This window comes from Melopsittacus undulatus, chromosome 22, assembly GCF_012275295.1.
Source record: "Melopsittacus undulatus isolate bMelUnd1 chromosome 22, bMelUnd1.mat.Z, whole genome shotgun sequence".
NCBI classification, from domain to species: domain Eukaryota; kingdom Metazoa; phylum Chordata; class Aves; order Psittaciformes; family Psittaculidae; genus Melopsittacus; species Melopsittacus undulatus.
Window position 1 is genome coordinate 47,938 of NC_047548.1, and position 15,089 is coordinate 63,026.

At 59.8% G+C, this 15,089-nt stretch overlaps 2 protein-coding genes across 3 annotated transcripts; one reads left to right on the forward strand and one right to left on the reverse strand.

Moving 5' to 3' along the window:
• Positions 1-989: 989 nt before the first annotated feature.
• TAF6L (TATA-box binding protein associated factor 6 like) lies at positions 990-6,579 on the reverse strand. Of its 2 annotated transcripts, none has more exons than XM_034071813.1 (11): positions 6,211-6,579; positions 5,127-5,340; positions 4,317-4,403; positions 3,674-3,824; positions 3,545-3,595; positions 3,353-3,447; positions 3,054-3,128; positions 2,411-2,631; positions 2,189-2,321; positions 1,852-1,980; positions 990-1,520 (listed from the first exon to the last, which is right to left on the reverse strand). In XM_034071813.1, exons 2-11 carry the CDS (start codon positions 5,271-5,273, stop codon positions 1,041-1,043), a joined length of 1,569 nt encoding a protein of 522 aa, XP_033927704.1. In that variant the 5' UTR covers positions 5,274-5,340; positions 6,211-6,579; the 3' UTR covers positions 990-1,040. The 2 variants fall into 2 exon arrangements, with proteins under 2 accessions (XP_033927704.1, XP_033927703.1); XM_034071812.1 differs by having other exon boundaries at positions 990-1,771.
• Positions 6,380-12,230, forward strand: OTUB1 (OTU deubiquitinase, ubiquitin aldehyde binding 1). Its single transcript, XM_034071814.1, has 7 exons — positions 6,380-6,516; positions 7,556-7,617; positions 7,953-8,051; positions 8,733-8,851; positions 9,692-9,776; positions 10,668-10,862; positions 11,921-12,230. Exons 1-7 carry the CDS (start codon positions 6,459-6,461, stop codon positions 12,101-12,103), a joined length of 801 nt encoding a protein of 266 aa, XP_033927705.1. The 5' UTR covers positions 6,380-6,458; the 3' UTR covers positions 12,104-12,230.
• The last annotated feature ends 2,859 nt before the right edge of the window (positions 12,231-15,089 follow it).

Consider the following 15,089-nt stretch of genomic DNA (forward strand, 5'->3'; position numbering starts at 1 on the left):
TGGCTCGTCCCAGCACGTCCCAATGCAGGTGCTGGCACTGCCGAGCGCTGCCTTTACCCGTCAGTGTGTGCATCCCTTTATCCATACAGATCAAACCCGTCCAACTGAGGACACATGTGTCCCATGGCCTGGGCTTAGGTCCAGCCTTGGGTTCATCCTAGAACCCCCCCATCCATCCATCCAACTGTCCATGCTTCCATCCAGCCTCAGATCTATGCATCCTAGAACCCATCCATCCACCCAATCCATCATAGAACCTACGCATCCATCTTTCCATGCTTCCCATCCTAGATTCCATCTCTTCCCTCCATCCATCCACCCACAGCCTTGGGTCCATCCACCCATCCCAGAACCCCCCCATCCATCCATCCATGTGTCCATGCTTCCATCCAGCCTCAGATCTGTTCATCCATCCTAGAATCCATACATCCATTTGATCCATCTCAGAATCCATCCATCCATGTGCCCGTGCTTCCATCCAGCCTCAGATCTGGTCATCCATCCAACCTAGAATCCATCCATCCATCTTTCCATGCTTCCATCCAGCCTCAGATCTGTTCATCCATCCAACCTAGAATCCATCCATCCATTTGATCCATCTTAGAATCCATCCATCCATGTGTCCATGCTTCCATCCAGCCTCAGATCTGCACATTTCCCATCCTAAACCCCATGCATCCATCTGCCCATCCATCCATCCTAGAACCCATTCATCCTAGACCCCCCCCATCCATCCATCTATCCATGTGCCCGTGCTTCCATCCAGCCTCAGATCTACCCATCCATCCAACATAGAATCCATGCATCCATCTCCCCATGCTTCCCATCCTAGAACCCCCCCATCCATCTCCCCATGCTTCCCATCCTAGACCCCCCCCATCCATCTCCCCATGCTTCCCATCCTAGAACCCCCCCATCCATCTCCCCATGCTTCCACCCACCCTCAGATCCATCCCTCAGTCCATCCCCATCCCACATCCTGCACACCATGACCTCAGCCCCATTTATTGTGTGTTCAGAGCAGCAGGTGCAGTGAGTACTCAGCCCGAGGCCACCTCCGCGTGGGGCGCGAGCTGCGCCCGATCATGGGCAGCTTCTGCGCGTAGCGGGACACGTGTCCGGCCCCATGGTGCTGCGGGAAGCAGGTCTGGAACCGGCGGCCCTGGCACCGGCGCCCGGCCTGGCGCCCGGCGATGACGAAGCTGAACCTGGGGGGTCCTCGCGGCGCCAAGCGGCACTTCTGGAACACGTCGCGGGGTCCCGGGCGGTGTCCCGGCTGCCGGGGAGCGCCGCGAGGCCGCGGGAGGCCGGCGGACGGGCGCTGCGGGACCGGGCGCGGTGATGGTGCTACCGGTACCGGTACCGGGGGGTCCTCGTCCCGCGGGCTGACCGTGGCGCTCGCCGTCAGCTGAGGCATCTTCCGTGCGCTGCCGTCGGGGTCCTTGCGGCCGCCGTCGGGGGGGCCCTCGGGGGGGTGGGAGGCTGCGGTGGGGAGGCCGGTGCCGAAGCGGGAGGCGAGGCTGTCGCCGAAGAAGTCATAGAGCTCATGGTACATGTGGTGAAGGGAGGAGGAGGAGGAGGAGGAGGAGGAGGGGGGGGGCCCAGTGCTGCTGCCCCCCCCCAGCTGCAGCAATGGGCGCCCGAGGCCGAAGGGCAGCTCTGGGTCCGGTTTGGGGCTGTGCCGTGGGGAGGCCTCGCGGCACCGGTTGTTGCCAGGCACCGGTGAGGGCGATTGTTGAGCCTTCATCTTCAACAGGCACTCGACAGCCACCTGGGAGGAAGGGAAGGAAAAGGGGCAGTGGGGAAGGTGTGTGCCCCATAGCCGGCCCCATAGCAAGGGGAGGGGCTCACCAGGATGGCTCCATAGACTTTGTGCCCATCGGCTTTGACCTGCGCGTTGGAGACGGAGTAATCGTCCAGGACTGCTTGTAGGTTGGTCCAGTATGTGGGGAGATGGGGGTAAAGCACCCGCTCAACGGCCTGGGGAGGGATATGGGGTGAGAATGGGGGTAATGGGATGGGGACATGGGGAGAGAAGGGTGTCAATGGGATGGGGAAAAGAAAGGGTTAATGGGATGGGAATATGGGGTGAAAAGGGGGGCAATGGGATGGGGATATGGAGAGAGAAGGGGGCAATAGGGGAGAGAAAGGGTCAATGGGATGGAGCTGACCCCTCTCCATCACTCACCTTCCACCCCAGCGCATGCAGCCCAACCACAGCCCCATAGTGGGAGCAGAGCGGACGCACGGGGTCAGCCAACACCTTCTGCAGCGACAGCAGGATCTGGTGGTAGAGTCCACTCACCAAATCACCATGAGTCCTATGGGGACAGAGGACAACAGCAGCACGAGGCTGTCACCACCGGCCCCAGCGCGGTGTGATGGACACCACCAGCATCCCTGGGCGCACCAGAAGATGCGGCTCAGGAGCATGGCCGCATAGTCCCGCAGTGTCCAGTGGTCGTTGAGGGGGTTGATGGAGGCTGCCAGCGGCTCCAGAACGCAGTACATGACGCTGCCGATGAGGCTGCAGACGTAGGAGCCCAGGCACAGGAACGGGTTCTGGATGAGGCTGCGCGCGATGTGCAGGAGGCGATTGAGCTGCTCCAGGTCGTGGCTCACGGACTTCACCTATGGGGGGGAATGGGGGTGGTGGAGGGGCTGCATCCTATGGGAAACGTCATACATATCCCATGGGATCCATCATCCCCATCCCATGGGATCCATCATCCCCATCCCATGGGAAGCATCGTTCCCATCCCATGGGATCCATCATCCCCATCCCATAGGAAGCATCATCCCCATCCCATAGGAAGCATCGTCCCCATCCCATGGGATCCATCATCCCCATCCCATGGGATCCATCATCCCCATCCCATGGGAAGCATCGTTCCCATCCCATGGGATCCATCATCCCCATTCCATGGGATCCATCATCACCATCCCATAGGAAGCACCGTTCCCATCCCATGGGATCCATCATCCCCATCCCATGGGAAGCATCGTCCCCATCCCATGGGATCCATCATCCCCATCCCATCCCTGGTGCTCACCCCGCTGACCACGTAGACGAAGTAAGGGAGCAGTGCGGCTATCTTGGAGTTGGTCTGGAGGTCCTGGAGGGCCACCTATGGGGGGGATGGGGGGGTCAGGTCCGTGTTGGGGTGCAGGGGGGGAGGGGGGGTCAGCCCCATGTTCAGGTGCAGGGGGGCAGGAAGGGGGGATCAGATCCATGTTGGGGTGCAGGGGGGGTCACCCCCATGCTGGGGTGCAAGGGGGCAGGAAGGGGGGGGTCATATCCATGTTGGGGTGCAGGGTGGCAGGAACAGGGACCCCCCCAACCCCAATGCACCTTCATCAGCTGTGGGTCATCCCCCAGCACCGCACGGGTCACATGCTGGTAATACTTGAGCAGGTCCTCGGTCAGCGTGGACACGGCGCTGGGCACTGCAATGGTGGTTGTGGGGGGGGTACAACATCACCCCATTGTCCCCTATGGGGGGGAACACCCCCCCCATCCCACCCCATTGTGATCCCCCCATACCAGCTCCCTGTGGCTCCAGGTTGCCTTTTCCATCCAGATAGGAGATGTGCACTGGAAGAGAGCGGTGGTGCTGGTGCTGGTGCATTGCCCTCAGTGGGGGGTACTGGGTTTTGGGGGGGGTCCCCTCACCTCTCACGGCTGTCTCAGCGCATCCCTTGGGAATGTTGGTGGCCAGAGCCAGCTCCACCAGGTTCACTTCCCGATCCTCTTGGAAGTACAATTCCCCTTCCTTGATGGCCCGAAAGGGGAGAGCATCCTGGGATCCGTATCCACACACAGCCTGTGGCGAGGGGCAGGCAATGGGGTGTTGCTATGGCAACCACAGCATCTCCCCCCCCACCCCCTGGTACCTGCATCCCCAGAGTTCCCAGTGCCCATCACCACCCCAATACACACAATGGGGATGTTGCTATGGCAACCCCAGCATCCCCAGAGCCCCCGGTCCCCATCTCCACACCTATACACACAATGGGGATGTTGCTATGGCAACCGCAGCATCATCCCCTATGGTACCTGCACCCCCAGAGCCCCCGGTCCCCATCTCCACACCTATACACACAATGGGGTTGTTGCTATGGCAACCACAGCATTTCCCCCCCCCCCAGTACCTGCACCCCCAGAGCCCCCAGTCTCCATAACAACACCTGTACACACAATGGGGATGTTGCTATGGCAACCCCAGCATCTCCCCCCCATCTCCACACCTATACACACAATGGGGGTGTTGCTATGGCAACCGCAGCACCCCCAGAGCCCCCGGTCCCCATCTCACCTCCACGTTGCTCCATCGCAGAGCCCGGTTGAAGTCCTCCACCGTCAGCTTCCGCCTGCGGGTGTGCTTCATGAACTGGGAGCTGTTCTGTACCGGGGGGTGGGGGGGAACCGGTACCGGTACCATTAGTGTTACCGGTACTGTTACTGGTAGTGTTACTGATACCGGTACCATTACCAGTAGTGTTACTGGTACCGTTACTGGCACCGTTACCGCTACCATTACTGTTACTGGTACTGTTACCAGCACCGTTACCGGTAGTGTTACAGGTAGTGTTACCAGTACCATTACTGTTACTGGTACCGTTACCGGTGCTGTTACCGGTAATGCTACCAGTAGCGTTACCGGTAGTGTTACAGGTAGTGTTACCGGTATCATTACTGTTACCGGTACCGTTATCGGTAGCGTTACTGGTGCCGTTACTGACAGTGTTACCGGTAGTGTTACCGGTAGCATTACCGGCACCATTACTGTTACCTGTAGTGTTACCGGTACCATTACCAGTACCATTACTGTTACTGTTACCTGTAGTGTTACCGGTACCATTACCATTACCGGTAGCATTACCGGTACCATTACTGTTACTGTTACCGGTAGTGTTACTGTTACCGTTACCGGTACCATTACCGGTAGCATTACCGGTACCATTACTGTTACTGTTACCGGTAGTGTTACTGTTACCGTTACCGGTACCATTACCGGTAGTGTTACCGGTACCATTACTGTTACCGGTAGCGTTACCGGTACCATTACTGTTACTGGTAGTGTTACTGTTACCGTTACCGGTCCCATTACCGGTCCCCCCCTCACCTGCGTGGCCTCCCGCAGCCGGTAACACACATCCTCCGCCAGCAGCGCCAGGACCTCCTCGCTCAGCTCCAGGCCGGAGCTCTCGGCCATCAACCGCACCGAGTCCCGCGGCAGCTCCACGAACCGCCGCTCCTCACGCTCCGACATGATGGCGGCCGCAGGACACGCCCACCGCGCCGCGCACGGCCAATCAGAGCACAGCGAGGGGGTGTGGCTATGGTAATGAGGAGAGCGGTGGGGGTTATGGGGGGATTTGGGGTGGGATTGCTGGGGTTTTAGGAGGTTTATGGATGGGAAACCGGGATAAAGATGCGGGATAAGATAGGGAACAATGTATGGAATGGGAAACGAGGGGTGAGCAAAGATAACCGTGATGTAAGTAAGTGTGGACCCCATTGACCCAAGGGGTAGGGAACCGGCTTAGTTTCCGGTTCCTATTCCAGGCTCGGTGCCCCCATCGTTCCCAATCCCAACCCCTGTGTCCTTGAGCACTGCAGGGATGGGGCAGCCCCAGCTTTGGGCACCCGGTGCCAGCGCCTCCCAGGGAAGAGCTTCCTTAAACCCAGCCTAAATCCCCCTGCTCCAGTCTGACCCCATCACCCCTGGTCCTGCCCCACTGCTCTCCTATGGGAGCTGCTCTGGACACCATGGAAGGGGATCCCAGACACCAGGATAACGGGTGTGGGATGGGATCAGGATCAGCTTCGCTCTGGCTTTAACCAGCCCCAGGTCCGGCTCCCACATCGAGAACCCCGTTTAACACCGAGTCCTGCTATCGATAACGCATCGAGTATTGATCTGATAGGAACACACACGGTAATTGATGCTAGGCAAGAGATCAAAGCCTAAACCCTTTCCCTATCCCGGAGGACAATAAGATCAATACTCACTGAGGTCATGGTGACGACCCCATTATTTTACTGTTCGGTGTCCACTTCTCTCCCCGTTCTCCTCCGCTCTTTTACCCTCAATCTTAGGCACTGAACCCCACTGAGCCCCGAGAACCCCCCGCTGAAGAGCCTCCCAGAGTCCTCTGCGGCGTTTAATTTGCATAACCCCGCCCCCGACTCGTCCCCGGACACACCCCTCGTCTCTATGGGCGTGGGTTGTTGCTAGGGGCGTGGCCGCCTCGCTCCCGTGTTGTCGCTAGGGGCGGGGTCTGTCTCTAGGGGCGTGTCCTCCCGCCCGCTCTGCGTGCTGATTGGTGCTTCCGCCGCCTGTGGGCGGGGCTTGTCGCCGAGGGGCCTGGCGCGCTTCCGGCGGGGCGGCTGGTGCTCCGGAAGCGGTGCTGGCGGTGACCCGGAAGCGCTGCGCGGGGCGGGGCTGCGGCGGATGATGGCGGCGGAGGAGCCTCAGCAGCAGCCGGAGCCGCTCGGAGGAGATGCAGAAGGTACCGGACGGACCGAGACCCATAGAGACCTATAGAGACCTATAGAGACCTATAGAGACCTATAGAGACCCATAGAGACCCATAGAGACCTATAGAGAGCTATAGAGACCTATAGAGACCCATAGGGACCTATAGAGACCTATAGAGACCTATAGAGGCCCATAGGGACCTATAGAGACCCATAGGGACCTATAGAGACCTATAGAGACCCATAGAGACCTATAGAGACCTATAGAGACCTATAGAGACCTATAGAGACACATAGGGACCCATAGGGACCTATAGAGACACATAGGGACCCATAGGGACCTATAGAGACACATAGAGACCTATAGAGACCCATAGAGACCTATAGAGACCCATAGGGACCTATAGAGACACATAGAGACTTATAGAGACCCATAGAGACCCATAGAGACCATAGAGACCCATAGAGCCCTATACAGCCCCATAGCGCTCCTATTGCACTCCATAGCGCCTCATAGAGTTCTTACTGCACCCCACAGTGCCCCATAGAACCCCATAGAGCCCCATAGCGCCCCATAGGGCCCTTTAGCGCCCTATGGCGCCCTTATTGCACCACATAGCACCCTATAACACTCCATAGCGCTCCATAGCACTCTTATTGCACCCCATAGTGCTCTTATAGTGCCTCACAGAACCCTACATAGCGCCCTATAGCACTCCTATTGCATCCCATAGTGTGTCAGCTTCCTATAGAACCTCATAGCACCCCTCATAGAACCCCATAGCGCCCTGCATAGAGCCCTATAGCGCCCCATAGCACTCCTATAACACTCTATAGCGCCCCATATAGCTCTGTAGCGCCCCAACAACACCCATAGTCACCCATGACCCCCTATAGCTCCCCATAGCCCCCCCATAGCCCCCTAGAGATCCCCTCATCCCCCATAGGGTCCCTGTAGCCCCCACCCCCCCCCCCCCCAGGCCCAGTTTGGGGGTTCCCACAGTGCGGGGGGGGGAGGGGTCCCCCTTTGACCCCCCCTTGACCCCCCCCTTGACCCCCCCTCCCCCATAGGTGTGAACTGTTTGGCCTACGATGAGGCCATCATGGCCCAGCAGGACAGGATCCAGCAGGAGGTGAGACCCCAAACCCCCCTTTGGACCCCCCCAAACCCCTTTTTCTACCCCAACCCCCCCCCTCTGGACCCCCAACCCCCCCCTTTTGTGACCCCAAAACCCCCCCTTTAGACCCCCCCAACCCCCCTCTTTGGACCCCAAACCCCCCCCTTTGGACCCCCAAATCCCCCCCTTTTGGACCCCCCCAACCCCCCATTTGGACCCCCCAAACCCCCCCTTTGTCCCCCCCCAATCCCCCCTTTAGAACCCCCAAACCCCCCCCTTTGTACCCCACCCCCCCCCCTTTGTGTGTCCATCCCCCCAAGTACTTGGGGTCCCCCCATTGCCCCCCCCAGATCGCGGTGCAGAACCCGCTGGTGTCCGAGCGCCTGGACCTGACTGTGCTCTACAAGGAGTATGCTGAGGACGACCACATCTACCAGCAGAAGATCAAGGTGGGGCCGATGTGGGGCTGGGGGGGCTGCTATGGGGCTGGGGGGGCTGCTATGGGGCTGGGGGGGCTGCTATGGGGCTGGGGGGCTCTGCTATGGGGCTGGGGGGGTTTGCTATGGGGCTGGGGGGGTTTGCTATGGGGCTGGGGGGCTCTGCTATGGGGCTGGGGGGGTTTGCTATGGGGCTGGGGGGCTCTGCTATGGGGCTGGGGGGTCTGCTATGGGGCTGTGTGGGGGGTCATCACTATGGGGCTGGGGGGTCTGCTATGGGGCTGGGGGGGCTGCTATGGGGCTGGGGGGGCTGCTATGGGGCTGGGGGGCCTCTGCTATGGGGCTGTGTGGGTTCTGCAATGGGGCTGGGGGGGCTGCTATGGGGCTGGGGAGGCTCTGCAATGGGGCTGGGGGGGCAGCATCACTATGGGGCTGAGGGGGGGGCAGTGAAGGGCTCTGCAATGGGGCTGGGGGGCAGCATCACTATGGGGCTGGGGGGGCTCCGCTATGGGGCTGGGGGGGGGGCAGTGAAGGGCTCTGCAATGGGGCTGAGGGGGGGGCAGTGAAGGGCTCTGCTATGGGGCTGGGGGGGGCTGTGCTATGGGGCTGAGGGGGGGGCAGTGAAGGGCTCTGCAATGGGGCTGGGGGGGCTGTGCTATGGGTCTGGGGTCTCCTTCCATCCCCCCCCCCCAGGACCTGCTCCAGAAGTACTCGTACATCCGCAAGACGCGGCCGGACGGGAACTGTTTCTATAGAGCCTTTGGCTTCGCTCACCTGGAGGCTCTGCTGGAGGATGGGCAGGAGCTGCAGAGGTGCCCCAGCCCCTCCCCCACACACCCCATAGCACAGACCCCATAGCTGGGACCCCATAGCAGAGACCCCATAGCTGGGACCCATCCCATAAAAGGGACCCTCACATAGAAGGGACTTATCCCATAGCAGGAAACCCCATAACAGGGACCCCCCCCATAGAAGGGACTCCCCCCCCAGGAGATGGATCCCCCTATAACAGGGACCCCCCCATAGCAGAGACCCTCCCATAGCAGGAAACCCCATAGCAGGGACCCCCCATAGAACAGGCCCCCATAGCAGAGATCTTCCCATAGGAAGAAACCCTATAGCAGGGACCCCCCATAGAAGAGACTCCTCTATAGCAGGGACCCTCACATAGCAGAGACCCCCCCGATAGGAGGAAACCCCATAGAAGGAACTCCCTCATAGCAGGCACCCCCCCATAGAATGGACCCCCTCATCCCAGGTACCCCCATAGCAGAGACCCCCCCATAGCAGAGACCCCCCCATAGCAGAGACCCCCCCATAGCAGGCACCCCCATACAAAGACCCCCCCACCCCCTGGCTGCCCCTTCCCAAGTCCTTTGGGTGTCTTTGCCCCTCCCAGACCCATGGTCCCGTCCGTGTCCCCCCCCCCATTCTTGGGGTACCCTATGGGCTCCCGGCTGTTCCCAAGTCTCTGGGTGCCCCTCCATACCTAGACTCCCCGAGCCCTGTGGGTGCCCCTCATGACCCCTCCATAACCCCCCCATTGCCCCCCATAGCCCCCCCATTGCCCCTACATTTCCCCCCCCATAACCCCCCCATTGCCCCCCATGCCCCCCCCAATGCCCCCCTATGACCCCCCCCATTGCCCCCAGGTTCAAGGAGGTGTCAGCGCGCAGCAAGGAGGAGCTGGTGGCTCAGGGCTTCACCGAGTTCACCATCGAGGACTTCCACAACACGGTGGGATGGGGGGGACATGGGGGGGTGATGGTGACACGTGTGTGACAGTGACACATGTGGGGGGGTGTCTGTGACAGTGACACGTGTGGGGGTGACAGTGACACACGTGTGTGTACGTGTGACAGTGATGCATGTGTGTGTATCCCTGTGTTACCCATGTTAACGTGTGTGTGTATCCCTGTGTATTACTCATGTTAATACATTGTGTGTGTGTGTGCCCCCATGTATTACCCATGTTAACACATGTGTGTGTACCCCTGTGTTACCCGTGCTAACATGCATGTACTCTTGTGTATTACCCATGTTAACACGTGTGTGTGTACCCCACGTTACCCATGTTAACACATGTATGTGTGCCCCTGTGTATTACCCATGTTAACACGTGTGTACCTATGCATTACCCATGTTAACACCCATGTATGTGTGCCTGTGTTACCCATGTTAACACCTGTATGTGTGCCCCTGTGTATTACCCACGTTAACATGTGTGACCCCACGTTACCCACATTAACACACGTGTGTCCCCATGCATTACCCATGTTAACACACATGTGTATCTGTGTATTACCCATGTTAACACATGTGTGTCCCCATGCATTACCCATGTTAACACACATGTGTATCTGTGTATTACCCATGTTAACACGTGTGTACCTATGCATTACCCATGTTAACACCCATGTATGTGTGCCCGTGTTACCCATGTTAACACATGTATGTGTGTCCCCATGCATTACCCCTGTTAACACACATGTGTATCTGTGTATTACCCATGTTAACACATGTGTCCCCCGTTACCCATGTTAACACATGTGTGTCCCCACATTACCCCTGTTAACACACACGTGTATCTGTGTATTACCCCTGTTAACACACATGTGTCCCTGGCAGTTCATGGAGCTGATCGAGCGCGTGGAGCGCCGGGTGCCGCTGCCGGAGCTGCTGGCAGCCTTCAATGAGCCCAGCACCTCTGACTACCTGGTGGTTTACCTGCGGCTGCTGACGTCCGGATGCCTCCAGCGCCACCGGAGATTCTTTGAGCAGTTCCTGGAGGGGGGCAGGAGCATCAAGGAGTTCTGCCAGCAGGTGGGGGGTGAGGGGGATTGAATAGAGATTGAATGGGGATGGAGGGGGATGAAGTGGGGATTGAGTAGGGATGGAGGGGGGAATGAATGGGGATGGATGGGGATTGAGTGGGGAATGAATGGGGATGGAGGGGGATGAAGTGGGGATTGAGTAGGGATGGAGTGGGGATTGAATGGGGATTGAGTGGGGATTGAATGGGGATGGAGGGGGATGGAGTGGGGATTGAATGGGGATTGAGTGGGGATTGAATGGGGATGGAGTGGTGATGGAGGGGGATGGAGTAGGGATTGAGTGGGGATGGAGGGGGGAATGAATGGGGATTGAATGGGGATGGAGTGGAGATTGAATGGGGATGGAGGGGGGATGGAGTGGGGATTGAGTGGGGAATGAATGGGGATGGAGTGGGAATTGAGTGGGAATTGAGTAGGGATGGAGGGGGTAATGAATGGGGATTGAGTGGGGAATGAATGGGGATGGAGTGGGGATAGAGTGAGGATTGAGTGGGGATGGAGGGGGGAATGAATGGGGATGGAGTGGGGATAGTGAGGATTGAGTGGGGATGGAGGGTTAATGAATGGGGATGGAGTGGGGATTGAGTAGGGGTTGGATGGGGATTGAATGTATATGCAGTGCAGATTGAATGGGCCTTGAATGGACCTTGAATGGGCTTTCAATGGACCTTGAACAGGTCTTGAATGGGCCTTGAAGGGGGATTGAATGGGTCTTAAATGGGTCTTGAATGGGCCTTGAATGGGTTTTGAATGGGTCTTAAATGGGTCTTGAATGGGCCTTGAATGGGTTTTGAATGGGTCTTGAATGGGCCTTGAATGGGTCTTGAATGGGCCTTGAATGAGCCTTGAATGGGTCTTGAATGGGTTTTGAATGGGCCTTGAATGGGCCTTGAATGGGTTTTGAGTTGGTCTTGAATCGGGATTGAATGGGTCTTGAATGGGCCTTGAATGGGTCTTGAATGGGCCTTGAATGGGTCTTGAATGGATCTCAAATGGGTTTTTACTGGGTTCTTACTGGGTTTTGACTGGTTTTTACCCCCCCCCCAGGAGGTGGAGCCCATGTGCAAGGAGAGTGACCACATCCACATCATTGCCCTGGCTCGTGCCCTGCACGTGTCCATCCTGGTGGAGTACATGGACCGGGGTGAGGGGGGGGGCCACCAACCCCCATGTGTTCCCCGAGGGGTCCCAGCCCCGCGTCTGCCTCCTCTACCGCCCTGGTCACTATGACATCCTATACAAGTGAGCCCCATAGGGTGCTATGGGGTGGGGGGGGGGTCAGGAGTGCCCCCCCCTCCCCCAACACCCCCCCCCGTCTGGGTACCCCCTCTACCCACACAATAAAGATGAGGCCCCACTGGTTGTAGGTGTTTGTTTGGGGGAGGGGCAGTTGAAGGGGTTTTGGGGGTCAGGGAAGGGGGGGAGGTGGGGGGGGTGGGAGGGGGCACATTTGGGGTGTCTATGCAGTGGGGGGGTCACTGGACCCCTTTAGAGGGCACATTTGGGGTGTCTATGCAGTGGGGGGGTCACTGGACCCCTTTAGAGGACACATTTGGGGGTTCATGCAGTGGGGGGGTCACTGCACCCCTTTAGAGGGCACATTTGGGGTGTCTATGCAGTGGGGGGGTCACTGGACCCCTTTACAGGACACATTTGGGGTCTTTGCAGTGGGGGGGGTTCATTGGAACCCTTTAGTGGGCACATTTGTGGGGTCCATACAGTGGGGGGGTCTTACTGGGAGGATCTATGTAGTGGGGGGGCACATTTGGGGGGGTCCACTCAATTGGGGGGGGTCATTGGATCCCTTTTGGGGGTCTGTGTAGTGGGGGGGGTTCATTGGACACCTTTAGAGGGCACATTTGGGGGTCCATACAGTGAGGAGGGCTCATTGGGGTGTCCATGTGGTGACGGGGGGGTCATTGGATCCCTTTAGGGGTCACATTTGGGGGGGTCCATGCAGTGGGGGGGGGTCCCTGGACCCCTTTCAAGGGCACATCTGGGGGTCTGTGCAATGGGGGGGTCATTGGACCCCTTTAGAGGGCACATTTGTGGGGTCCATACAGTGGGGGGTACATTTGGGGGGGTCCATGCAGTTTGGGGGGACCCATTGGGAGCACACTTGGGGGTCCATGCAAGCGGGGAGACACCTTTGACCCATTTGAGTGTCCATACAGTGGGGGGGGGCCTCATTGGGGGGCCCATCCATTTTGGGGGGTGCCATTGAACCCCTTTAGGGGGCACATTTGGGGGGGCTCCATTCATGTGGGGGGGGTCACTTGTGGGTGCAGAGAGGGGCACTTTGGGGTCTGGGGGGCATCAAACCCGGGGGGGGGCAGAACCCGACCCCTCATGGGGGTTCAAGCCCCATTGGGGGGGGGGGGGGGCACAAGTGGGGGGGGCACAATTGGGGCTCTCCCCCCCCCCCCCCCCCGTGTCCGTCCCCCCCCCCCCGTGTCCGTCCCCCCCCCCGCGCACCGGGAGGCGGCGCATCCCCCCCCCCCCTCCGCCGCCTTCCCACGCCCGCAGCCGTTGCCGTCAGCCCCATCGCAGCGACCGGTACCGACCCCGGTGAGCCCCCCCCGCCCCTCCCCCCCCCCCCGGGACCCCCACCCCCCCCCGGACCCCCCCCGCCATCCCCCCCCCCCCCCCCCGTGGTACCCATTGATGCTCCGGAGCGGGGGGGGGGAGGGGCCGGAGCGGCGGCAGCGGAGCCCATCCCCCCACCTCCGGCACCACCGGACAGAGCCCCCCCCCCCCCCCATGACCCCCCAACCCCCCCGTGACCCCCTCCAACCCCCACGACCCCCCCCAAAACCTCCGCTTCTTCCCCTCCCCCTCCAATGTCGGGGATGCTCCAATGGGGGGGAGGGGCCCAAGCGGCCGCGGAGGGGGGGGGGGGGGCCCGGAGGTTGAACCCCCCCATGAGCCCCCCCCCCCCGAGCCCCTTTAACCCCCCCCGGACACCCCCAAACCCCTTCAACCCCCCCCCCGATCCCCAGTGATGCTCAACCGGGGGGGAGGGGCACATGCAATGGGGGGGGGGGGGGGGGGTCCCAGGGTGACTGTTCTTCCCCCCCCCCCAACACCCATGGGTGCTCCAGTTGGGGGCGGGGGGTCCCAGGGTGACTGTTCCCCCCCCCCCCCACCCATGGGTGCTCCAGTTGGGGGGGGTCCCAGGGTGCTGTTCCCCCCCCCTCCCCAACACCCATGGGTGCTCCAGTATGGGGGGGGGGGGACAGCACCAGGCCCTTGCTGATGCAATGGTGACCCTGGGGCATAGGGGCCCCATGGGGGGGGGGATGGGGGGGGGGCATTTCCTTAATGAGCTGCTGTTAATTGGGCTGGTTCATTAATGCGGGGGGGTAATGAGCACCCGGGGGGGGCCCCAACACCGGGGTCATGACCCCTTCTCATCCCATCCCCCCCCCCCCAAAGGGGCCCCCCCAAGGCGGGGGGGCCATGGAGCATCGGAACCGGTAGCACAAGGACCTGGACCCATAGAACGCAGGTAGGGGCTCCCCATTGACTATGGGGTGGGGGGGGGTCCTGCCCTATAGGGTTCTTTGGGGGGGCTGCCATATAAATGGGGGTCTTGCCCTATATATGGGGTTGGGGGGGAGGACACAGGCCCCCCTGTGCTATGGATGGGGTCCAGTGTGGGGTCCCTGCCCTATATATGGGGGTCAATTGGGGGGCAGCACATAGGTCCCTTATAGGGGTGTCCCTGAGTTACCTATGGGGTTCAATAGGGTTGGTCCCTCCCCTATATGTGGGGTTTTGGGGGGATGCACACAGGTCCCTTAGAGGGGAGTGGGGGGATCCCTGCCCTATCTATAGGGCTCAGTATGGGATGTCCCTATCTAAGGTGTTCCTGCCCTATCTATAGGGCTCAGTAAGGGGTCCCTGTCCTATGTATGGGTTCAGTGTGGGGTGTCCCTATCTATGGGGCTAAGGAGGGGGGTCCCTGTCCTATGTATGGTGTTCAGTGGGGGGGGGCCTGCCCTATGTATAGATTTGGGGGTTGTCCTTATCCTATGTATGGGATTTAGAGGGGATTGCTGCCCTATCTATGGGGCTCAGTAAGGGGTCCCTGTCCTATGTATGGGGCTCAGTGTGGGGTGTTCTTACCTATGTGGTTTGGAGGGGTCCCTGTCCTATGCATGGGGTTCATAATGGGGTGTCCCTATCCATGGGGTTCAGTGGGGGGGTCCCTGCC